The sequence below is a fragment of the Mastomys coucha genome, unplaced genomic scaffold (genome assembly GCF_008632895.1).
Source record: "Mastomys coucha isolate ucsf_1 unplaced genomic scaffold, UCSF_Mcou_1 pScaffold1, whole genome shotgun sequence".
Classification (NCBI taxonomy): domain Eukaryota; kingdom Metazoa; phylum Chordata; class Mammalia; order Rodentia; family Muridae; genus Mastomys; species Mastomys coucha.
In genome coordinates this window covers 86,970,603-86,994,482 of record NW_022196891.1, presented here as the reverse complement: position 1 = coordinate 86,994,482, position 23,880 = coordinate 86,970,603, and the positions used below count along the sequence as shown (strand labels likewise).

General features: G+C 50.1%; 1 protein-coding gene across 4 annotated transcripts in view; it reads right to left on the bottom strand.

Moving 5' to 3' along the window:
* Window positions 1-23,880, bottom strand: part of Ptpn14 (protein tyrosine phosphatase non-receptor type 14) — a 150,962-nt gene that overhangs the window by 23,983 nt on the left and 103,099 nt on the right. For all 4 annotated transcript variants that reach the window (XM_031338535.1, XM_031338563.1, XM_031338546.1 and 1 more), the window contains exons 6-13: window positions 20,104-20,174; window positions 19,288-19,375; window positions 15,564-15,652; window positions 12,030-12,117; window positions 10,843-10,925; window positions 8,122-8,179; window positions 4,947-5,025; window positions 729-2,221 (exon numbers count right to left, since the gene is read on the bottom strand). In XM_031338535.1, coding sequence (XP_031194395.1) covers window positions 729-2,221; window positions 4,947-5,025; window positions 8,122-8,179; window positions 10,843-10,925; window positions 12,030-12,117; window positions 15,564-15,652; window positions 19,288-19,375; window positions 20,104-20,174 — 2,049 coding nt within the window. The remainder of the gene's footprint in view (window positions 1-728; window positions 2,222-4,946; window positions 5,026-8,121; window positions 8,180-10,842; window positions 10,926-12,029; window positions 12,118-15,563; window positions 15,653-19,287; window positions 19,376-20,103; window positions 20,175-23,880) is intronic.

The following is a 23,880-nucleotide window of genomic DNA, read 5'->3' as shown; positions in this document are numbered from 1 at the left end:
ACGTAGCAATGAGCCTAATGACCTCCAACAAAGCAAATGTGATGTTACGAGGCTTCCAGAGTTCCTAACCGAAGGCCAGCTACCTGACAGTGCAGCCGTAATGAATGCAAAAGAAGTCCATTGGCTCAATTAGTTACGTAACTGAATGACTTTTTAAGGAGGCCAGGATTTCCAGGAAAAGCAGTAACGGGGGAATTTTTTTTTTTCCAGCAGCAACTACAATCCAACAATATTCTCATTGTAAGAGGTGTTTATTGTCTTATATATACACATCTATCACCGTGTGGTCTCGCCCCAACAACAGAACTAGCTTTCTCGAACTGGGGGAGCTTCCTGGTGACGGGTTATCTGTAACAGCAACGTAGCAGAGTATCTTCGTAATGTGGTATGCGTGCATGTACGGTGCGTGTGCACACGTGTGTGTGAGCTTCTCATTGAGCAGATCTGATGGGGACCAGAGCCCGGTACCCAGTAGTAAATGCCTCAGGAATACACATACCCAATCGCTAAGCTGTTCCTTCACCAAGTATACCAGCTGCAAGCCGGGAATGACAGTGGGACAGAAGGGGTCATTTGAAAAAGCATTCCTGACATCTGATGGCATCATCACTCTTGCCTGAAATGCCCACAAGCTCTTAAATCCCGAAACCCTCCCTGAAGCCTCCCCCCTCCAGGGCTCCAGCTCCGGGGCTTCCTACCGTCAGTGACCCGCGAGTGGGGGCACTCACCCTAATCATCATTTCTCTCTCTATAATGCTGTCCTCCAGGGAGAACATCTCTGACACCGGCCTTTCCTTCACAGGCTCTTTCTTGACCCGCTCCTTCACGCTGGTTAGATCAGGCTCAGAGATGGAGGGACCCAGAGAGGCGCCGTTGACTGCTAGCTGCTCAGCCCGGGAGACGCTGAAGGCCTTGGCTGGTCCGTGTCTCAGCACCCTGGCCCTGGCCATGGCAGGAAGGGGGATCCCCTGGTCCTGTCTCAGTGCCCCGTTACTGACACTTTTTCTCGGCCCTGGGTACTCAGGGGGCGGCCTGTTGGGAATGCGGGCCAGGGCGGCCTGCAGCTGGGCACTGTATTCCACTTTCTCCCGAAGCACAGGAATCTGCGGAGCTGCCTCCGGGGTCTCCTCCTCTTCCTCGCTCTCACTGCTATGGATTAGCATGGTGGCGTCTGAGAATGTCTTCTTGTGGTGATACTGGGGGAGCCCATGCACGTCGTGGCCACCTGCCTCCTCGGAAGGGCCCTGCTCCCGAAGCGTGTTGCGGCGAGCCATGGGGATGTTGAGTGACTTCAGCGTCATGGCCTCCATGCCTCGCACCATGCTATTCATCACTTCCAGGCTGTGGCGTTTATTCACTGTGCTGCCGCCGCCGCTGCCACCGCCATGGTGCTTAGTGGCTGTGAGGGGTTCGCTCACCTCTTGCAGAGACTGATGGACCACAGGAGAGCTGTCCTCCTGGAAGGTCTTTACGGACAGCTGCACTTTCCGAGTTACCAGGTCAGGGCTGCTGCCACTGACATACTTGTGGCGGTGGCTGGCGAGGTCTGGGGTGCTGGTAGCAGGGCGGGGCCTAGGGTAAGGGGGTGGTGGCCTGAAGAGATAGTTCTTGAGCATGTGGGCTGTGCTATAGTGTTGAGCTCCTTGGAGCTGCATGTTGGCTAGTTCTGGAGTGCTCACTGTGTGTGAGATGGAGCTGGCCCCTGGCTTGCTAGGCATCACACAATTCTGGGGGTTCATCTGGTCAGACGGACTGACGAGTTTGTGACCGTAGCCCCCCTGGGGTGCATAGGGGACCGTGTAGGGATGCCTCTCCCGCATCTCGGGCTGGCTGTACACCAGTTCCTCGGGCTGGTTATAGACATGGGTGTTGATGATATTGAGGTTACGCAGAGACCGGCTCTGGCTGTCCGCGTGCATCAGCCCCCTCTTCATCTGCCGCATGACTGTCTCGTAATCTGGGGTTGGCCTGTAAGACGGCACGATGATGGTGCTGTGGCGGTGGCTGGGGATGTAATCGGCCCTCATGATGTCACTCCCAGGGATGCTGAGGTTGGAGGACACTGGAGAGGCCTGGATGAAGCTCTGGGAGCAGCTGAGGGAGTTGACGCTGTGAACACTGCACACGCTGCCATTAGTGACCGTGCCGTTCAAGTAATTAAGGTCCAGGCTGTTGTGAGAACGGCAGTACAGGGCTTCTTCGTTCCCGGGGAAAATGCTGTCTGTAAAAAGTCAAACAGAGCAACGTGAAACACCACACACACCGCCCTATCTCAACGGAGTTGTCCCTGTGTCCCTGGAGTGAATCACTGAAACATGACCTGAAGAGCAGTCTTAACCCTCACCACCCATGTCCCAAAGAAATGTTCTGTGGGGTAACATGCATAGAACATGTCAGAGCACGCTCTGAAGAAAGCGGACGGAGTGGGCATCGCCTGGACACAGTCTCCGCTTTGCTAGAATTAGATTCAAACAATGAGGCACTTGTTGGGGGGAACTGGCCTCCTGTGCACAGCTTAGGGGCAGGCAGAACCGGATATCTGGGCCAGGAAGTCAAAGGTTCGATAGAGCAATAGACTTCCCACTTCCGCAGCCCAGGCTGGACTTCAGCTGGGTTAGCACCCACACCTAGCATCTGTGTGAGTTCAGAGGCCCTCTCTCTTGTGCAATTAGTGACTTCACTTTCCTTCCGCCTAGCTCCTATGTCAACTCCATATATATGGAAAAGAAGGCACGGCCATCCAGAAAATGCCTCCGTGTGACTGGCAAGTCTGTGAAGTATTGTTGGTCGATGTGGGAGGGCCCAGTTTCCTGTGGATGTGCCACCCTGGGCAGGTGGTCGCTGGTGGTCTAAAGAGGCAGGCTGCGTAAGCCATGGGAAACAAGCCGGTAAACAGCGCCCCCTGGCTTCTGTGTCAGCCCCTGCCTTGAGTTCCTGTCCTGACTTCCCTCAGTGATGGCGCCTGACCTGAGGATTATAAGCTAAAATAACTAAGACAATTGCTGAGTCATCTCCTCAACTCAAGAGCTACTAAAAGCCAGTTTCTAAGTCAGGCCCAAAGTTCCTCTCACATACACATACACACGCACTAGGAAGCCATTCTCCTGTCGATACACCTTTCTAAGTAGGGGAGGAAAAGGAAAGATGAAGAAGAGAACTGTGGTCGGTTGGCAGCATCCAACAGGACTGGAGCGAGGGCTCAGTGGCTCAGACTCCAAATCAGAGTCCCAGAACCCATATCTACACTCACAACTGTCGTAACCCCAGTTTTAGAGGATCTTTTATGCTCTCCTGGCTTCCATGGGCACTGAATTCAAATGGTATATAATCCAAATGGTATACCAAGTGGTTTATATACCATTACACACATGTAAGCACCCATATACATATACAATATACACTCGTATAGAATTAAATAGACAAATTTAAAAAAAACCCAACTAGCTGAAAAGGAAATGTAGACAAAATTAATCAAGGCAGGGGAACCAAGGAGAGCAAGGTGTGAGGATTTCTCCACCTCCAATGGGGTCGGGTATTCCTGCAGACCTGGGGTACCTCTTCTAGGCTGTTTCTAAAGAGCACGATCCCACTAAATGGTCTTGTTTTAGGTTCCATGCTGCAGCCTTCACATTGCGGCAGCTTCAGGATAGCTAGGGGAGGGTAACAGAGACCTGCGACTCATAAAATATGCAGCCTGAGGTTTCCGATTGTCATTTTGAAGATGCGGTCAGCTCAGTGATAAAGGAGTTTAACAGTTTGCTGATAAGAAAGATAAAGCGAACTTAGCTAGGGTGACTTAGCTAGGGTGACGGCTCAGTTGGAAGTGAGGGCCTGGGAGCGAACTTAGCTAGGGTGACTTAGCTAGGGTAACGGCTCAGCTGGAAGTGAGGGCCTGGGTCTGGATCTTCAGCACACTGATAAAAATGCTAGCTGTGGCCACTAGTGTCTGTAATCCCACCACTGTGTGGTTGGAAAACAGGAGGCAGGGGGATCCACTCCCTGCCAATCTAGTTAACTGGTGAGTGACAGGTTTAGTGCCAAAAATGTGTCTCAAAAGGTGAATGTGACTGGAGGGAAAACACACAGCATGGACCTCTGGCCTACACATACAAGATGTGTATCTACATGTGCTGATGCGCTCACGCACACACGAGAACACACAGAGATGTGCGTGTGTGCCTATCATTCTGATGCTTGAGTGTGCTCGTGCACAGACACACACACACACACACACACACATGAGAACACACAGAAATGCGTGTGTGTGCCTACCATTGTGATGCTCAAGGGTGCTCACGCACAGACACACACACACACACACACACACACACACACACACACACACGATATCTGAATTCTAACATCTGTCCATCTGTCTTCCTGTTTCTGTATGAAAACAGTGGTAGCTCAGGCTTACTGTGGGCATCAAATGAGACAGTGCACAGCAGGTCCCAAGCCTAGGACCCGACACCTCACGACTACTGGACCCAGGCTCATTCTTGTCCCTGTACATGGTGAAAGGGCCAGAAGGGAGCCTAAGAAAAGCACTGGATATGAGGGTGAGTTTCTCCCAGTCACCCTATCACCACGTGGCTGCTCCAAGCGGCTGGCATTGACACTGAAGGGGGTGAAGTATGTGCGCGTGGGAGGGCTGATGTCCATCTCCAACCCTGGCCCACTAAGAATGGGGGGAAAGAGGAGAAAACAACCCAGACTCCACTTGGTCTGGGGAGCTTCTTCTCAGGCAGCTGGTGTGCTGAAGGTCATCGCTGAGTGATCAGACAACGACAATGTTGCCACCACCGGGATCAGATAATGACAATGTAGCCACCATTATCAGACAGTGACAATGTTGCCCTCAAACCATCATCAGCAAGCTTCTATGCTGGGCCCTAGACCCAGGCTTTTGTCTGTCTGGTAGAGGCGGGAGGAGGAGCTACAGTTACCTTGGGAAGTATGGGTCTCCGAGTAGTGCTCACTGCACTGGACATGCATGGGAGGCAGGATATACGGCTGCTGTCTTGGCTGGAAGAGAGAAAAACAGAGCTGGGGAAGCCACGGAGACTGTTGGAAGGTGCCAGAGAGCCACCCCGACCCCCAGGGAAGCACGCTACATCACTGTAGGCCGCCCTTCGGACGCACCCTCTCCCACAGACCTAAGCTCCCGTCTGGCAGTGAAGCTCAGGACAGCAAGAAGTGGCTCAAGGCCAGAGAGAAAAAGAGGCCGTCCATTCAAAGTTAGGAGCAGCCATCTGATGCTCTCAAGCACTGGTCGTTGTAACACGTAATCAGAAGAGATGGGCCCATCGAAGAAACAGAAAAGCAGATTTGCTTTGTTCTGTCCAACACCGGCTTCTTCCCAAGCCCACACAGCAGCAGAGCCCATGGTCCCAGTTCACAGCACCACAGGAGGCTCCTGGAGGGTCAGGACTGCATCCAGATTGGCCCAGTGGTGAGTTTACAGAGGAGTCCAATATGTGATACCCACAGTGTCAATGGCACCAAAGAAGCAAATGTGACATGGGCCAGCCTTAGTAAGAACGCCCTCCGAGCCAATGCAGAATCTCTCCCACTGAGTTTTAAACGTGGCTCTTCCAGACCAGTCTGAACCACTTCCTGCTGCAAAAGAGGACACACTTCTTGTGCTGAGGGGTCAGGGGTAGATTAAAATATGTAAAGCACCGGAGAGGACAGTGTGCCTCTAGCTCTGTTAGCCTTACAGCTCTGATCGAAAGATAACTGATTCAAAAGCTGGGCTCGTCGGCACACACCTTTAATCCTAGCACTTGGGAAGCAGAGGAAGGCGGATATCTGTGCCTTCAAAGCCAGCCTGGTCCACATAGTGAGTTTCAAGGCATCAAGTGGGTAACAAGGAAGGACATAAGAATAAGAGGTCCAAAAGTCAAAAGGAATGAGAGAGGAGAGACGCATCGGGATGAGCAGAGAGAACTCCAGGTGCAGAGGGGAGCCGCAACTTCTGAACATGCCACAAGTCCTGGTGGATGGTCTTAGAGACTGCAATATCAAAATATCATCCCTGTGAGTCCTGGCGGATGGCCTTAGAGACTGCAATATCAAAATATCCCTGTGTTGACAACACATAATTCAACTAAAATTTCCCAAAGCGGGCATGGACTGTCCGCTTTATTTACTGAGAGAGAATGAGGAAGAAACAATGTGAGAAACAGGAGCAGAAGCACAAAGGAGTTTGGCTATGGCCGCCTTCCAGTCCTTCAAAATAAATCAATAAATGGCTTTATGACGTGCGCTAAGTTTACAGTGAAAAACCAATAATAGCTGATTTAATTTCTTTTCTTCTTTTTTTCTTCCTTTCTTTTTTTGTGACAGGAGAGGGTGTTGGGCTAGATCACCTAAGTCACCCATCTTTACATGCTTGGCAAATGCTCTTCTTACCAAACTATGACAATGCCCGATTATTTTTTTAATATTTCTGAATATTACAACTGGCTAATACAGAAATAAATGCCACAACAGAGAGGTCCTAGTCTGGTTTCCATTGCTGTGTAAAAACACTATGACTGAAAGCAACTTGAGGGAGGAAATGTTTGTCAGCTTCCAGGTCACAGGAGGAGATGAAGGCTGGCACTCAAGGCGGGAGCTTCAGACAGAGACCGCAGAGGAACACACTGCTTCCTGGCTTGCCTGGGCTTGCTCAGCTACCTTTCTTATATAGCCCCAGAATGGCACGGCACACAGTGGGACTGAGCCTTCCTACATCAATTAGCAATGAGGAAAGTGCCCTGCAGACATGCCTGAGCCAATGTGATGGAGGCAAGTCTTCAGATGAGGCTCTGTATATCAGATATATCCAGGGGTCTGAGTCAACTTGATACCCCTCCCCCAAGAAGCCATGAGAATGGGCATCATTAACAGACAGAGGAAGACAGATGGCAAGGAAGTCAAGATGCTAATCAACAAGGACCGTTAAGACCCGTAGTCTCTTGAGACCTACAGGGCAGGGTGAAGAGAGACCTCAGAATCCAGACCCCTGTAGAGCTCCTCATCCCAGTTTAAAAGGGAGGCTCTGTAGATCCCAAGCTTGCCTGCGAATACGGGGTCTGTCATTATAGCTCACAGGTACAAATGACACTTGATTTCACCCACAAGGACAGGAGATGCAGACAAAAGGAGGGCAGTGTTAACAAGGGAGAGAGTGGCGACCAGTGCGTGAGCCAATGCCCTGTGCTCCCCGAGAAAGATTCAGAAGGTCCAGCCAGATCGCCAAAGAGGAGGGAGGACCATGAGGCGGAGGTAGAGTCACACCAATATCAGCAACAGCCACACAGGCTTAGGAATTCCCAGGTGGCTCAGCTCTAGAATTCTAAGAGTCTGTGTTATGCTCTTTCTCAGAGGAAAAAAAAATGTCCTCCAAACTCTTTAAGAGGGAAGTTGAAGACAGGCAAGGTGCACGTTGGATACGGGGGGTGGGAGGTGGAGGGAACTTCCCTTCGGCGTTCCGAGGACCTGTACACGCGGCAGGCCACGTGGTTTGTTCTATCTGTGAAAAGCCACGAACTCAAAGAGCTGTGACGAGAGAAGCAGAAAAGAAAGCGCAGGACTATCCTGTCACCCTTGTGTCGTCCTTAACCACGAAGAGCCTACAGCAGGACTGCAGCTGTGTGTCCCAGCCATATCACCAGGAAAGAGAACAGCTTTTAACAAGCAAGAAAACCAGCTGAAGGCAGGGGTGACTGACTGCTGTCTGGAAATTAGGAAATGTCCCATCCGGCCTCTGTTCGCTAGGATACTGAGCCTGTTGTTTGGTTGTGCTTCACTTACAAAGCGTTTTCCGGCTGGTTTGCTTGGCTCTATCTGCAGCACTTACAACTGGGATGTGTCACCAGAAAGGTGAGCTAACGGTCTGAAGGGATGGTTACTCTAGCCCGGGGAGCACCTCAAACCCCATGTAGAGAGGAGGGAAGTGTCCATGGGAGAGTGGGACACAGCAGACACTTACCACACCTCCTGCAAGTGAGTGATGGCCTTCTATACTTCCAGCAAATCTCCCCTGGTCATGGTGCCCTTAAGTCACCGCCCCTCAATTCCGTAACACAAACCTTTATGCCAACAGCTAGACCACTGACTGAGGACTGTACTCACCAGTGAGGACCGGCTCCAGGTGGGCTGGCGTCTGATCGGGGGTGGAGAGTTTGACTGTCTATATGAAAGGTTAAAAATGAGACCCATCGTTATTGCTGATCCAGAGAACAAAGGTCAGAAAGACAAGGAAGGCTAAGGAGGGGACAGGCCAGACCATCGAGGCCTTCCTCCAAGCACACAGTCCACACCTGCACACATCGTTCACACCTGCACACATAGCACGTACAGTTCACACCCACACACATCGTTCACACCTGCACACATAGCACATACCGCACATACAGTTCACACCTGTACACACTGTTCAAACCTGCACACGTTGTTCACACCTGCACACATAGCACACACAGCACGTACAGTTCACACCTGCGCACATCGTTCATACCCGCACACATAGCACATACCGCATGCACCAGTTCACATCAGCACACCAACACTACCAAGTCTTTTGCCATTCTCCTTTTATCCTCAAAATGTTCGGAACACATTTTTCTGTAATCCTTTCTTTTCTCACTATTCACTGGGGAATGAGGCTTGTTTCTATAAAAATATCATGAGAGAAATAAAGACTAGAAGACATCACAGCACATGGACTTTTAAAACAGTGTCCAATGTGTAATGCTTCCAGTTTAAATAAAATTCCAAACCACAGAAAATATTTTTCATCTTGAGCTCATAAAGATGGTACACCCTGCAAAGGTTTACCAAGCCAGATGTCTTATCCGTTTGCTTTAAATTCTGTTCTGATGCTAGGGGAGTCAAAGCCAGTGAACACTGGGCAAATATTCCATAACCGAGGTATGTCCCCAACCCAGCAAGTCTGTTACAAAGAGAGCACACTAGCATTGCATCGATTAAACAACAAAAACAGAGAGTTGAAGAGAACCGGCACAGAGGGCATCCTCGAGAGCAGAGATCCGGAGGTCCCAGGACCACACGGTGTTTAAAGCAAAATGAAAAACAAAACACAGACTTTTCACTGGGCTACAATTCCTCAAAGAAAGACTCTCCTTATTTGGAGATTTCACCCTTCTACCAGCTTGCCGATAAGTATCTTGGCTCTGGTGAAACCATGGAGACAGATGCAGTAATGTTGAGCTTTTAACAGCTGGGCAGGTTCAGTGCTAGCATCTCGAGGTGAAGCATGGCCCTCTAACTCTTCCTCCCCGGGTCAAAGGGGCGGCCATTGAACCCTGGAGTGAGGCATCCAGCTGGCAAGGACCAGTTCTGCAGGAGCAGACACTGCAGGACAAGCCTGGGTGGCTGGTAAATGGACAGCCCAGGTGGAGAAGGAGGCTGCTGAGACAGTTCACGTTTTTTGGAAAACTCTGGACAGATGCCCTTGACCTGGGATCACAGAGCTCAACGCATGTGGGGGGAAGGGGAGGTGCACACGCTTCTCTGGCAGGGTTCCCTCACAACAGGGTTCTTGATTTTCAGCATCACACATGCTGTTCACGCATGCCAGTCAACCCAGACCGCAGAAGCCACACCAAGCACCAACCGAGCGAGGATCCATCCTCTGAGAGACAGGTGAGCCTGAAGCCTGGAACTATGAAAGGGGCTCACACCCACCACACAGGAGAGGAGGCGGCTACAGAGTTCTTGATGGGGTCAAGGTCACCAGCCAAATTCAAAGGCAAAAGCAGAACAGAACCCTATGCATGGGGCACTTATGACGGTGTGTCTGTAGAAGACAAGGTCATGCCCTTGTTTGGCCTGCTATAGCATCCTTCCTCTCTTGCTGGTAGGTCTAGACTATGAGATGTATGAGCTGCCCTCTTAGACCCTAGCAGTGACCAACTGCAGTGCCCGATTTGAAAGAGGCTATGGGACAAGGAAGAAGAAGTCTGCCTTGACCTGGGGATCCAGTTCTGAGCGGCTGCTCTCTCCAGCAACACCTGCTGAACAGCAATAGTCTACCCTGCTTGGATAGGCCCACTATGGGAGTGGAAAGGCAGCTTCTCTCTGGCATTTACATCCCTGACGCTCTTTGAACCAAAATTAAACACCTTGGGGGCCCAAGCGGCAAATGTGCTCTGCTGAGGGCCGCCTTTTGAAAGCAACTAAAGTAAAGGCGATGGCAGAGTCGGGGCCCCGGCACGCCATCTCCAAGGTCAGGCCGAGAGGAAGTGCCCTCAATCAGAGTCAGATTTATCATCTTTATTTCTGAACTAAATTAAAAAGACACACAGATGCGTGCCATCTCGGAGTGCTTCCAAATCCCCCTCTAATTACCCTGGCCTCTCATTTGCAGTCAGATGGCACGACCCAGGAGCGCACGCAGGGTTAGCCAACTGTGAGCGGAAACAGGCCGAGCTGGCGACTGCATCGTCTTCTCTTTTAAGTTGGCTCATCACGCCGCTCCCCACTTCTGAAAATCGTCCGCATCTAACACGGAGGGGCACCTGGGCAAATTGGGAGCAGCTAGGCTCTTCCGAACCCAGAGCCGAGTGCCGGAAAGGCACTGATGTGGCCCACCCATCCGGCAAGTTAAACATTTACAGTCAATTTGGGAATGATTGTCTCTCTAGGCACATGGGTTGCAGTAGACTACACTTAAACTTCTCTCCCTCCTGACTGCCTTTCGTCTCTTCCTACGGTCTCTAGAAGGATCAAGGGGAAAGACTGAATGGAAACCAGGGACTGCAACCTCACAGAAGCTCTCAATTTAATAGGACTGCGCCATTCAGAGAGTCGGAGAACGAGACATCCACTTACTCAGTACAGATCTTGTTCTGTTTGTAAAATTTGTGCCGTGTGGTAAATAACCGAGAAATGTACTTGGCATTTTCAATATCATCCTTGAAAAGAAAGAGATGGGAAAATAAACATCTGTTTGATGAGATATTTGCTTCACAAAGATTGGTCCATACAGGCATCCATCCTGTCCCCTTCCTTGTGAAGACGAAAAAAAAAAAAAAACATGAGGGACAGGAAGTGATTCAACCATTGAGTTCAATGGTGCCCATGTTACTGTGGCCCAGCAAAGATGGTAGAAATGACGGTCGGCTAATGAATTCTTCACATCAAAGATCCTGGTTCTGCAGTAATGATCTGACAAGTTGTCAATAATTCTAAAGCAGAACTTTCAAAACAACCAAATCAATGCAGAGCCTACAATTAACACTAATGTCATTCAACCAGACACTGTGGTGAGGGGAAATAGCCTTGGCTGCTGAGAAGGGCCTCAGAGAGAGGCTCAACTGACGCCAGACAGAGTGGGCTGAGGGACTGACAGATCCAGGTCAGCCAGCAACAGAAAATGCAGTCTACCATCAGTAGGAGTCACTTGAGGAAAAGGCCTGCGACCAGAGTGTCGTGGCATGCTGGACAAACTTGAATCTTATTTCAAAGCCAGCAGGAACATTCAACACTTGCAAGAAGTCATGTGGGACCAGGCAAGTATCAGAAAGAATATCTTCAACAGTATTGAGTCCCATGTGGAGTGTGGGAGTGTCCAACATGCTACCATGGGTTGCATGGGATCTAGGATATCTAGGAATGTAGCCCAACACAGACATGATGAGGGCTGTGGGTGTGCATGCACATGTGTGTGTGTGTGTGTGTGCATGCATGTGCATGTGCATGTGTGTATGCTTGTATGCCTATGTATGTGTGTGACTGTATGTATGTGTGCATATCTGTGTGCCTGTGCATGTGTCTGTGAGCATGTGTGTACATGTGTGTGCCTGTGTGCATCTGTATGTGTGTACCTGTGTGTGTGTGTGTGTGTGTGTGTGTGTGTGTGTGACTTGATTATGCAGTCCTAGAGTATAGACTTCGAAGATGACAACAGTGTATCCCACCATCAAAAGGCTGAGCAGGCACATATTAAGACATATTAAGGGTGTTGTTAGCTTAAAAAAATAATCCCCCCGTCAAGCTGTGCAGGCCCCTAGACTCACTGTGTGGAAGAGCGCGGTCTCCTCCTTGTCAATCAGCTCCAGCAGGATGGCTGCTTTGCTGTGGGTGACACTGCCAATGTCATTCCACCTGGGCCAAAGAAAGATGACGAGGCTTACTCAAACATGGTCCATGTGTTCAACATGAGAAGGGTATCGGCCGGGCGGTGGTGGCGCACGCCTTTAATCCCAGCACTTGGGAGGCAGAAGCAATTGGATTTCTGAGTTCGAGGCTAGCCTGGTCTACAGAGTGAGTTCCAAGACAGCCAGAGCTACACAGAGAAACCCTGTCTTGAGAAAAAAAAAGAGAGAGAGAGAGAGAGAGAGAGAGAGAGAGAGAGAGAGAGAGAGAGAGAGAGAGAGAGAGAGAGAGAGAGAGAGAGAGAGAGAGAGAGAGAGAGAGAGAAGGGTATCGTCTTACAGTTATGATTTAGCTATTCTCTCTTTCTAACAAAAGCTTAAATAGTCCAGGTCTCAAGAGAGGAAATGGAAAGAAATGCAATAGGTACCAACTCACACAGGCAACAATTCGGTTTAGATTATATCTGCATAGGGGCACTCGGCAAATGTGCTTTTCCTTGTGGGTGGCTAAAAGAGCAATCTGAAAAGGGCTGGTCCCCTTCCTCCCAAGCTTCCCACTGACGAGGCCCTTCCCCCTGAAGGTCTTAATGATCCCCAAAGTGTAGTAAAGTTGTATTGCAGTGCGCACATTCGCTGTGCCATCTTGGAAAACAATGTCCAGTGGCCGTCCATATCCGTCTCTATGCACCGGTGATCTAAGCACACGAACGCACGCTTCCCTGGCCTGCCGTCAGAGGGCTGGCTGTAATGGGTGTACCGGGGACTCACCCGGTGTGTGGATACAGGCATGAAGAAAGAGGCAGACCGTCCACCTGTGTATGGGGCCCGTGGCCTGCCAGGGTCTGAGGAATCTAATCCCAGCAGCAGGTGCCAGACTCCAGGAGAGCGGTGCTTGCTTCCCGTTATGCTCAGAGACAGGTCCCAGGCATCTTCTCAACACTCGAGCTTCAGTTGATGCTCTAGCTCCCAGACCCATCCTTTTTGCCCCCCCCTTCCCTTCTTTCCTTCTTTTTTTTTTTTTTTTTTTTTTTTTTTTTTTTTTTTTTTAAGACAAGGTTTCAAGTATTCCAGGCTGACCTGGAACTTACCACATAGCTGAGGGTGAACTTGAACTCCTGGTCCCCCTGCTTGCAGCACTATACACTATACACTCTACCCCCAGCCCTTCAACTCTGGAGTCTCCTGCTCTAGCAAGCCCTTCCTCACTTCCTACCATGCACCCAGAGAAAATGAGCCTGCTGGAATGCTCACTCCCACCGCACTGTGGTACAAGCTTTAAATTCTGGGATGAGATTGCTCACAAGACCCCAGAAGACCACAGGCTCCGCACCCAGTAGATACCCCCTGTCTCCAGGTCTGTAATCCGTGCATTGAGACAGCCTCTTGCACAGAGTTCAATTCTGGCATCCAGAGGCAGAAAAATCAGCGGATTCACTCCTCCTGGGAGTAGATTCGGTAGAGACACGAGTGAGAACCTGACTCGGTGAATCTATCCTCTGAGTCAGGGATGGGTGAATTCTTTATCTGGGGTTTTCAGTTTCTCCCAGTCACCTGCCCATTCTGGAAGAGCTGGGCCGCACACGCATGTCTAGGAGTCCTCTCCCCTCTCCATGTGCTCTCTGACACGGACACCTGGCTAAGAAACCACCTGCTGCTGTTAGGATCTTAAGAGATAGGGGGTATCTTCATTCCTCCAGATGGATTCCTTCAAAACAACTGCCACAGCTCTACAGGCAATCCTCACCCTGCGCCCTCCTGGGAATAGCACCTGAGGGAGGGAATAGAACCAACCCTGACAGGGGCTTCCAGTTCTGACATCTGCACACAACTGTTTCAGTTCAGCAGCTCATGTATGTGCAGGGTGCTCAGTTATGATTTATGTGCATGCTTGTGTGTGCATGTGCGTGCGTGTGTGTGTGTGTGTGTGTGTGTGTGTGTGTGTGTGTGTGTGTGTGTGTAATCAAGGGGACAACCTTGGGTGTCATTCCTCAGTCTCCCTCCATCTTGGTTTTTCGAGACAGTCTCTCTCTGGTCTGGAACTTGCCAGGGAAGTTTAGCCTAGCGGGCCAGCGAGCCCCAAGGATGCATGTGCCTCCACCTCCCAGCTCTGGGATCCCAACCTGTGCTGCCATGCCCAGCATTTTTTATCTGGGTTCTAGAGGCAGAACTTGAGTCCTTGTAAGACTCATTTTACCAACTGGGATACGGTTGGTTCCCTAGCCCTTAAAAGTTTAAGTCCTAAGGTCTCTGTCCTCATTTTAGCTTCTAAGAGCAAGGGCTGACATCATAAAACAATGGTACAGCGGGATCTCGGTGAATGACTCCAATCGGGACGGTTTGGGATAGAAAACTGTAAAATGGCAGCTCTACCTGATTCCCAAGAGCTTGTGCTGGAAGCTTCCAGGCCAGGGGGGGCTTTGCCAGCTTCATCTGACATTGACCACCTGCCCTAGATGCATAGCTACACTTACCAGAGGCACATACAAGAATAGGTATTCTGTCAATCAACACAGGGCCACACAGCCCTGGTACACAATACATGACAGAACCTATAGGCAGCCATGCAAAGAGCCAGCTGGTGGGCAGGTGGGAGCCAGTCACCACATCTCTGCCCAGGATCTGCTTGTACCAAACTGAAAAGAAGGCTAAAGGGTCCAAGTAATTAAAAAAAAATCCTCAAATCGATTAATTTGTCATCACAGATGGAGTGACTCTGAGATACACTTTTATAGGCAATCAATCCCCTTTCGTTAGTATGAAGGCTAGTTTCTGGTTATCCAGCGTATGGTCCAAGGGTGCAGGGATGTGGGAAGAATGTGGTTTGGATCTAAATGTCCAGGAACAGTCCCAGCAAAGGTAGTCGGCAGGACTGACTGCAGAGCCCTCTCTTCCCACACTCAAGGTCTGCCCCACGGACTCAGTGGGCTTCAAAATGCACATTCCCTGTAGTCAGGGAGGTAGGCTGAGCCTATAGGAAAGCACTATCGGGTTTTCCCCAGTCCCGTCAATCTTGAAGATGCCTGATTTCATTTAAACTGAGAAAATGCAACTCCCTTCTGGCTGGTGTGGCTCTGGACTGATTGCACTGCAGTCAACGGGCTGGTGTGGCTCTGGACGGATTGCACTGCAGTCAACAGGCTAGTGTGGCTCTGGACTGACTGCACTGTAGTCAACGGGCTGGTGTGGTTCTGGACTGATTGCACTACACTGCAGTCAACAGGCTGGTGTAGCTCTGGACTAACTGCACTGCAGTCAACGGGCTGGTGTGGCTCTGGACTGACTGCACTGTAGTCAACAGGCTGGTGTGGCTCTGGACTGACTGCAGTGCAGTCAACGGCCTGCGGCCTCTGAACGGAAGGATGGAGGAAGAGTTTACCTGAAGGGGAGGAAGAGTTTACCTGAAGGGAAGGATGGAGGAAGAGTTTACCTGAAGGGAAGGACGGAGGAAGAGCTTACCTGTATATCACCGCCTGTCTTCCGATCCTGTTCCTCACAAAAATCCCCATAAAGAAAATGCCGAGGTGCATGCTGTTGCCCTGAGTGTCCTGCAGAAGAAGATCAACAGAAGGCGTCTGTTACCACCGCGACCTTACCACACCATGCCAAGGTCAGCTGGCCTGAGAGAGGTGAGCGAAGACGACGTGGGGTGGGGGTGCGGCGTGCGCATGCGCCACAGAGTGGATGCCATGTACGCCCCATACACGTCCGTGGACGCCACGATTCTAAGTGAAAGGAGAAAGGCTCGGGGAGACAAACATCAAGTTCACTTGGGAAGTGTGGATGGACCTCATCAGAGCGGAGGAGAGTGGGGTGGCTAGGTGCAGAGGCTGCGGGGGTGGGGAGACACTGGCCAAAACGAAGGCTATAAACGAATGAGTGAATGAATGAATGAATGAATGAACGAACCCCTTCCTACATGAACACAGATATCAATAGAGTCTGTACCTAATAAATAGATATCATTTAACGTGTCATCCTAAAAACGCAGACACAAGGCAAGAGACAGCACCAACCTTAAGCATCTGTCTGCAGACAGCCCGCGGTCACCCTAGCAGTCCAAACCCATAGCTGGAATGGTGCATCAGAGCTGGCTGCAGCCTAGCCAGCAGGCAGCGCTCCTGGGGCCGGGGTTCCCTGACTGCGCGCATCTTTCTTTACCACATTCCATTTAGAGGCAATTTTAGGATTTTTCACAAATTTGTTGAGCTCTACTAAATGTTTAGTTTTCCTTTCTTTCTTCTTTTTTATTTCTTTTCTTTCTTTCTTTCTTTCTTTTTTTTTTTTTAAAGAAAAGGTTAGCCACCCACATCCTCTGAAGAGCTGGATATCGCTTGGGTTTGTGTGAAATCTCACTCACCCACTGGGGTCCAAGCCCTGCTATCTCTCCACCCTCGGTGCTGGCCCTCAGGCCCTTGGGTAGCCCCACCCACTAGGCGCTCCCCTCTGTTTCCTTGGCTCCTCTTTTCAGACCCGGAATTGCTCAGATGGTAAACATTCCAGCCGGTCCACCAAGCTTTCTCTTCTGTCTCCCACCATCGTGAGTCAGCTTTGACGAGCTTCCCTCTGCTCTATCCTGTACTCTCTGCTGTCTTCTTCTGCCTGCTCTGTGCTCTGTGTGCACGCCTGGTTCCCACATAAGGCAGGGAGGGTACCAGATTCCCTAGGACTAGAGTTAAGGACGTCTGTGAGCTGCCTTGCGGAACCTGAGCAGCAAGGGCTCATAGCCACGGAGCCACCTCTCCAGCCTACTTCTGATGCAGTTTTAATTTCTGAAAATGTTTTACTGCCTTAAGGACTGGGTTGTTTTTTTAAAAAAGAAAAAATTAGGATATTGTCATCCCAAATTGTTATGAAACATTGTGACCATCCCACTCTGAGGAAGGCAGCTGACTCCTGAAGAACCTGCTAGAAGAACCCATTGAAGAGCTTGATAGAAACCCACTGAAACTCTACAAAGCAGACCTCAGTGCTAGCTAGCTTCACTGGCCGCCCTTCCTACGGTTCGGACAATAAAAACGAACAAGCAGATGGTTGCAGCAGCGAGACCCCAACTTCCAGGCAGAGAAGCGGGAAACAGAGAAAAGTTTACTGCTTTTTCCAGTGACACATAATGTTATGACTATATACGGGGGTGCTGTCAGTGGGCCGCAGATGGGCTTGGTAGGCATTTACTGCAAGAAAAATGGAAGACAGCCCTACCAAGGGCGGCATTAGAGAAGCAAAAGAAAATTACACAAATCTAAAAAGAGAGCCATTTAGCCCTTGCCACGAGACACGGCCACCCTGCTTGATTCTGTCCTACACTCGTGGGCCATTCTCATTAAGGCAAACTGCAAGCAAGCAACAGAGAGGGAGCAGGTCGTGCATAGAAAGCAGCCGGCAGAGCTGGCCCAGAGTGAAGGACTGAAACCACAGGCGTCACCAGATTACTGGGATGGCCACAGGCATCACCAGATTGCTGGGATGGCCAGCCGCACTGGATTTCTGAGAGAATGCCGTCTTTGGAAGAACAGGTCAGTAGAGAGGGGGAAATGATTTTGGATTCTGGGCTCCACGATGCTTCCAGCCACACCCACTCGGGGAGGTGGGGCACTTACAAGGGATGTGAGGTGCTTTAACGATTTCTTAGGCATGGTTTCCACAAAACACCCACCACACCCAGCTCTGCAGAGCTGGAGAAATAAGATATGGCTGCATACTGGAGATGCCTAAATCTGCTTCGCCAGCGTCACCCTACATCCAAAGAAGAGCAGGGGGAAGCACAAGAAAAGCCCTAGCTGGCCTCTGCTCACACCCATAGAAGGCCTGGTGCTTGTCCTGCCATAAGAAAGCGGTCTGGCCGGGCAGTGGTGGCGCACGCCTTTAATCCCAGAACTTGGGAGGCAGAGGCAGACAGATTTCTGAGTTCGAAGTCAGCTTAGTCTACAGAGTGAGTTCCAGGACAGCCAGAGCTATACAGAGAAACCCTGCCTCGAAAAAACAAAAAACAAACAAACAAACAAAAAAGAAATTATTAAGAAAGACAGGTCTGAGAGCTGGAGAGATGGCTCAGTGGTTAAGAGCACGGACTGCTCTTCCAGAGGTCCTGGACTGAGCACAGGGTCCCCAATGAAGGAGCTAGAGAAAGGGCCCAAGGAGCTGAAGGGGTTTGCAGCCCCATAGGAGGAACAACAATATACACTAACCAGTACCCCCAGAGCTCCTAGTGACTAAATCACCAACCAAAGAGTACACATGGTGGGACTCATGGCTGTAGCTGCATATGTAGCAGAGGATGGCCTAGTCGGTCATCAATGGGAGGAGAGGCCTTTGGTCCAGTGAAGGCTCTATGCTCCAGTATAGGGGAATGCCCCGGCCAGGATGCCAGAGAGGGTGGGGTTAGTGAGCAGGGTAGGGGTAGGGGTTGGGGGGGGAACAGGGTTGGTTTTTTTTTTTTGTTTGTTTGTTTTTGTTTTGAAGGGAAACCAGGAAAGGGGTGAACATTTGAAATGTAAATAAAGAAAATATCTAATTTAAAAAAAAGAAAGAAAGACAGGTCTGGTCTTGATATTTTAGGGTGAGCAGTGTGGTGCATGGACTCAGTTAGGTGAATATCCTAGAACTGCAGATAATCTGCTGAAGATCAAACCCCAACTCTCTGAGCTAAGAAGGTGTTCTCTTTATCTAAAGTGAGTCCTTAACACCGCTGTGGTTAGGATAAGAAATGTCCCCATAAGTTCATGGGTTGGAAAACAGCATCGCCGGCTGGTCGTAGTGTTTGGGAAAATTCTAGAACCTTTGGCTAGCTAGAGGAGACGGGTCACCGGGGACAAGTCCCAAGGCTTCATAGCCCACTCTGTTTCCTGTTGACGCTGCATGCTGGTTGCTTATGCAATTGTGACCAGCTGCCCCAGTGCCTTCTCCAGCACCAAAGGCTGTATTCCCTTCAACTGTGAGCTAAAACTGACCTTCCTCCTTTAAGCTGCTTGCTTGTCCAGTCACAGGGAGGAAAAAGTAACCAAGTCATCAACTAATGTCACATGACACGGAGAAGCTGCAGCCACTTTGGCCCTTGACATTAACTCTGAAAATGTGCAGGGGCGGAGACAGTGTGTTGGGGGCAGGGACAGTGTGTTGGGGGCGGGGACAGTGTGTTGGGGGCGGAGACAGTGTGTTGGGGGTGGAGACAGTGTGTTGTTACCTTTACTGGGAAGATCTCCTGTCCAAATCCATCCAAACGCTCTACTTCGTTGATGTACATCAGTTCAGCTTCAGCCGGCAGGATCCCGCTACAGTCCAAACAGCACCACGGGAGGGAACAGTTAGCAGTACGAAAATGACCAGAAACCCTCAGTATCCTAACAGGAAACTCTAGAGCTGCGGCACTGGGGATGGCAATCATTTCCACCCGGGAGGACCACACTTATCAGCTATGGCATTCACATTCAGCTGCCTCTTACTCAGCAACAACAAAAAAAATAAGAAAAGGAAGGTAAATTACTCAATTCAGACACATAGCCTTAGAAAAGAAAAAAAAAAGACACATAGCCTTAAGAGCACTAATTTTTCCACACATCTATGTGGACAGTGTTGTCTACTTTGAAAAGATAATAGCTTGCTCACAACTATGAGGATCTTCCACGGGTTTTTGTTATTGTTGTTGTTGGTTTTCGAGACAGGGTTTCTCTGTGTAGCCCTGGCTGTCCTGGAACTCACTCTGTAGACCAGGCTGGCCTCAAACTCAGAAATCTGCCTGTCTCTGTCTCCCAAGTGCTGGGATTAAAGGCAATGGGCCACCACCACCCGGCTGATTGTCCACAATTTTAAAAAAGAACATTTTTAAAGAGAGGGGGGGGGCAGGGAGGGAGAGGAGGAGAGTAAGGAAGGAAAGATAAAAGCAGGAAGAGGGTGGAGGGGAGGGAGGAAGCAGGAAGCACAGCCAGGAGCAGGGAGGAGGAGGAGGAGACAGATGTGTGCTGTGTTGGCTGGACCCACTCGCGGTGACCACCGGCCTTACCTATGGGCTTTGTGCTCCTGGGCCACCTTCTGGGTCAGCTCCTCCAGAGCAGCCTCCTCCATGGCCAAATCCTGGAGGAACAGGAACACAGACCAGGGGCGGTGTGAGACAGCGGCTCTCTTGCCAGGTGTCCACAGTGATACACCCCCTCTCTCTTTTGTGGAAGAATGGGCTCAAGTATATGGTTCCTGCTGTTGCAAACACCTCTTCTCCATAGCTAGTAGGACCCTGGCAGCACAGCTCCTACCACAGCAGTGGGACCCAGGCCTGTCTTCTTCTCACATGTGCTTATATTAAATTGCTTGGTAGGTACTTGTGCATTGTGTGTGTGTGTGTGCATATTCATGTATGTGCAGGTATATATGCATGAGCACATAAACATGTGTGTAAATATATAGATGGCAGAGAATGACCTCAGCTCTTGCTCCTACACTGAGGAGGTGTAACCAGCTTGGTTGGTTTGTTGTTGTTGTTGTTGTTGTTGCTGTTGTAAAAAAACAAGGACTCTCACTTGCCTAGAACTCACCAGATAGGCTAGGCCAGTTAGGCAGAAAGCTCCAGGGCCTCACTCGGTTCTGCCTCCTCTGCAGTGAGATTACAAGCCAGCTTTTCTTTCACGGGGTTCTGGGAATCAAACTCATGTCCTTACAAGCCCCTTACTGTCCAGCTATCTCCACAGCCTGCAGGTGTGTGTTTCTAATGATTAGGGCAGAAGCCAGTGAGCATCCAGGCTGTCATGTTTAAGAGCTGTGCCAGGGCCTTTTGTCTACCTCTAAAATTCCAGGCAATTTTAAACTGTGTGGTGGCCGTGCTGGCTCCTTCTGGTGTTAAGTGCTGCTCAGCACGGGAAGGGCTGGAACACACCTACAGGCACGTCTGCAGGACCTCATGTCCAGCTGCCCTCCTGAGTCCCTCAACCAAGGCATACATGGCTGTCAGGCCCCAAGAGCGCAAAGCGTGCACATTTGGCTTCTGAGCTCCATAACTCATGGCGAGCGTCTTCGAGCTACATCCTGCTGAGGGCTTCTCCCTGCACATACTGTCGGGGGTACAGGGCGGGGTCTAAAACCTGGATGGATTCATTCAAAGTGTCAGTGCAATGCTTGCCGTGTGAGCATGAACACTTGAGCTCCAGCCTTAGAAGCTTGCAGAAGAAAAGATGGCTTGGGTGCCTCATGGTCTTTGGCATGGGTGCTGGGAAGCTGGGAACAACGGAAACAGATGGCTTGGGAGGCTCACAGTCTGCCAAAGTAGAAACTGGAGCTCACTGGCCTGAAGACACAGCCTACTGGGTGAGTTCCAGGCCAACAAGAGACCCAGCTTCAAAACCCAAGGTGGACCAGCACCCTAGAAATGATATTCATGGCTGACTTCTGGACACACACACACACACACACACACACACACACATGAACACAAACAAAAATATTTTAAATAGCATTTACATAGAAGTTTACTTCCAGTGTCACAAGCCCTACATGGGTGCAGCCCTTACACCACTCCCAAAATGGACACTGTTTAAGAACTGGTCTATCTCAAATGTCAATGTGAGGAAGTGATATTGTTGAAAGCTGAAAACTGAGCGCATAACTATGTCTAGAAGTTCTGTCCTGTGGATTCGAGACGGTCCTCCTAAGCTCCCGGAAAACACAACAGAAGCAGATGAACCCAAAAGGGCTCTTGATGATCCTTGGTATCGACTGACTTCTCGACTGACCCGGAAGGAAACAAACAAACTTCCTGTTGTAAGCCTGGAAGGGTCTTGGGTGCCTGGGACACTAGCTGCACGCATGGTTCTCGGGCAGCCATACCAGGTGCTAGCTAATGCTAAGAGGCACAAAGGAAGAGAATAAACTGAAGATCAAAGGGCTTCACTAAACCTCTGAAAAAACGCCCCAAAGCCCCTTCTGCTTCTATCTGCAGCTCAGTGCCTCCACCTGTGCGTATGGGGGGGGGGCGAGGTTTGCACGCCCCAGAGATGTGTGAGAGTGTGGCAGTGCTGGATAACAAATGGCAGGGTGTGTGGTTCAGCCACGCACCTGTGGACCGTCTGTGTACTTTGTTCCTTTTCTCTGCTGAAGAAATGCCATCTGCCAAGTCAGTGACTGGGCAGGATCAAACAGGGCCATTCATCCCGCTGCGTCCCTCCCCCAGCAGAGGAATGCATGCTTCCCTTTGAAAGCTGGGGTAGAACCTAGCTGAAAGTTGACAACTTTCCATGGCTCCCCGCTGCTTGCACAATGAGATCCACACCTGGGCCTGGCATCTGGACCTTTCTTCACTGGGACCCAGTGGCTCCTTCCAAACCGCCTCCCCTGAGAGTTCAGAGCCTCAGGCAAGCTGCTGTTCTTAACACAGCTTCTACTGTTTTTATTTACACCGGTGCCCACACTTCTGGGGAGAGCCACACAGTACCACCACGCAATGGGAAATGCCCCATCTCGGCTATCACTCCCTCCACGGTGCCTTCCCTCGCCTGGACATACCTCCTCCGCTATGGGAACCCCCCATACCTCTTATGTCTACAGTGTTTCTTCTGTGGCTATCTGTACAGCATCCTGGCTCCTTCCTTGCCTCCATCCCCCTGACAGAATATGGCTACCTCAAGGGCAGCAATTTTTCCTATCCCGAAGGAAGTCAGTCACAGGGCTTCTCCAAAATGACCCTTCCAGGTTCATAAGACAAAGTAAGCGGCCAATAAATATTGACTGAACTAAACTCGCTGAGTGTGGCATGTAACTTTTGTGACATTAGACAAGAGGTTTTGATTATGCCAAACGGGTTAAGGGTAGTTTGTCCATCCCTTTGCTTATCCCGTCTGCTTGCATTTCAAAATGCAGACAGTGGCACTGACGAACTCATTTGCCGATCATAGAGTCGCTTTAATAGTAACACATCCAAATGACTGGTTACGGAGAAGTTGCCTTCCACTAAGTTAGGTACCTCAGATGGATCTTCACAATGGTGTTGGATTTATTCTCATCTCAGATGGGAAAGACTGAGGTGTAGGGCCATCGGCTAACTTGCTCAAGGTTATAAGGCCAGTAAGGGTGTTAGCCTCAATACAACCATGTGGTGAGGTTTCAGAGCACAGACAACCAAGGACAGATCATGGCAGGATGGGCTGGGGATGCATACTCAGAGAAGAAAGATGAGGGCTGACTCCAAGCCTCGTACTCAGAGAAGAAAGATGAGGGCTGACTCCAAGCCTAGACCCATTCCTAAGGCACGCACGAGCGCAGGAATCCACCAGCTTCTTATTCAGCACTTCCCAGGGGGACTTTAGGGAAACGTAAAACGACTTCTGATCTTTCCTACACAGCAGCCCCTAGACACACGTGGCTACCGAGCAGAAAGAGGAAGCCAGTGTGACTAGAGAAGTCAACCTCTAGTTTTATTTAACTTTAACTTAAATTTGAATATAAACGTCCAGTGAGGCTAATGATAAACCATTCTGAAGAGAGCAAGCTTAGACCTAAGAAGAATAATCTTGATAGTTGGGAGGCAGGAGAGCTGTGACAGGACAATCACAAGTTCAAGGTCAACCTAGGCTACATACTGTGTTCAAAGTTAGCTTTGAGGGCCTTGCCTCAAAATAAAACAATTCCAAAAAGGCTAGGAATATACTTTCATCATGGGGTACTGTCGGGCATGTCTTAAACCCAGATTAACCCCTTATACTGTAGACAGGTGTGGAGAGAGGGTCTGAGGAGAGAGGGTCTGTGGAGAGAGGGAGAGGGTCTGTGGAGAGAGGGAGAGGGTCTGTGGAGAGAGGGT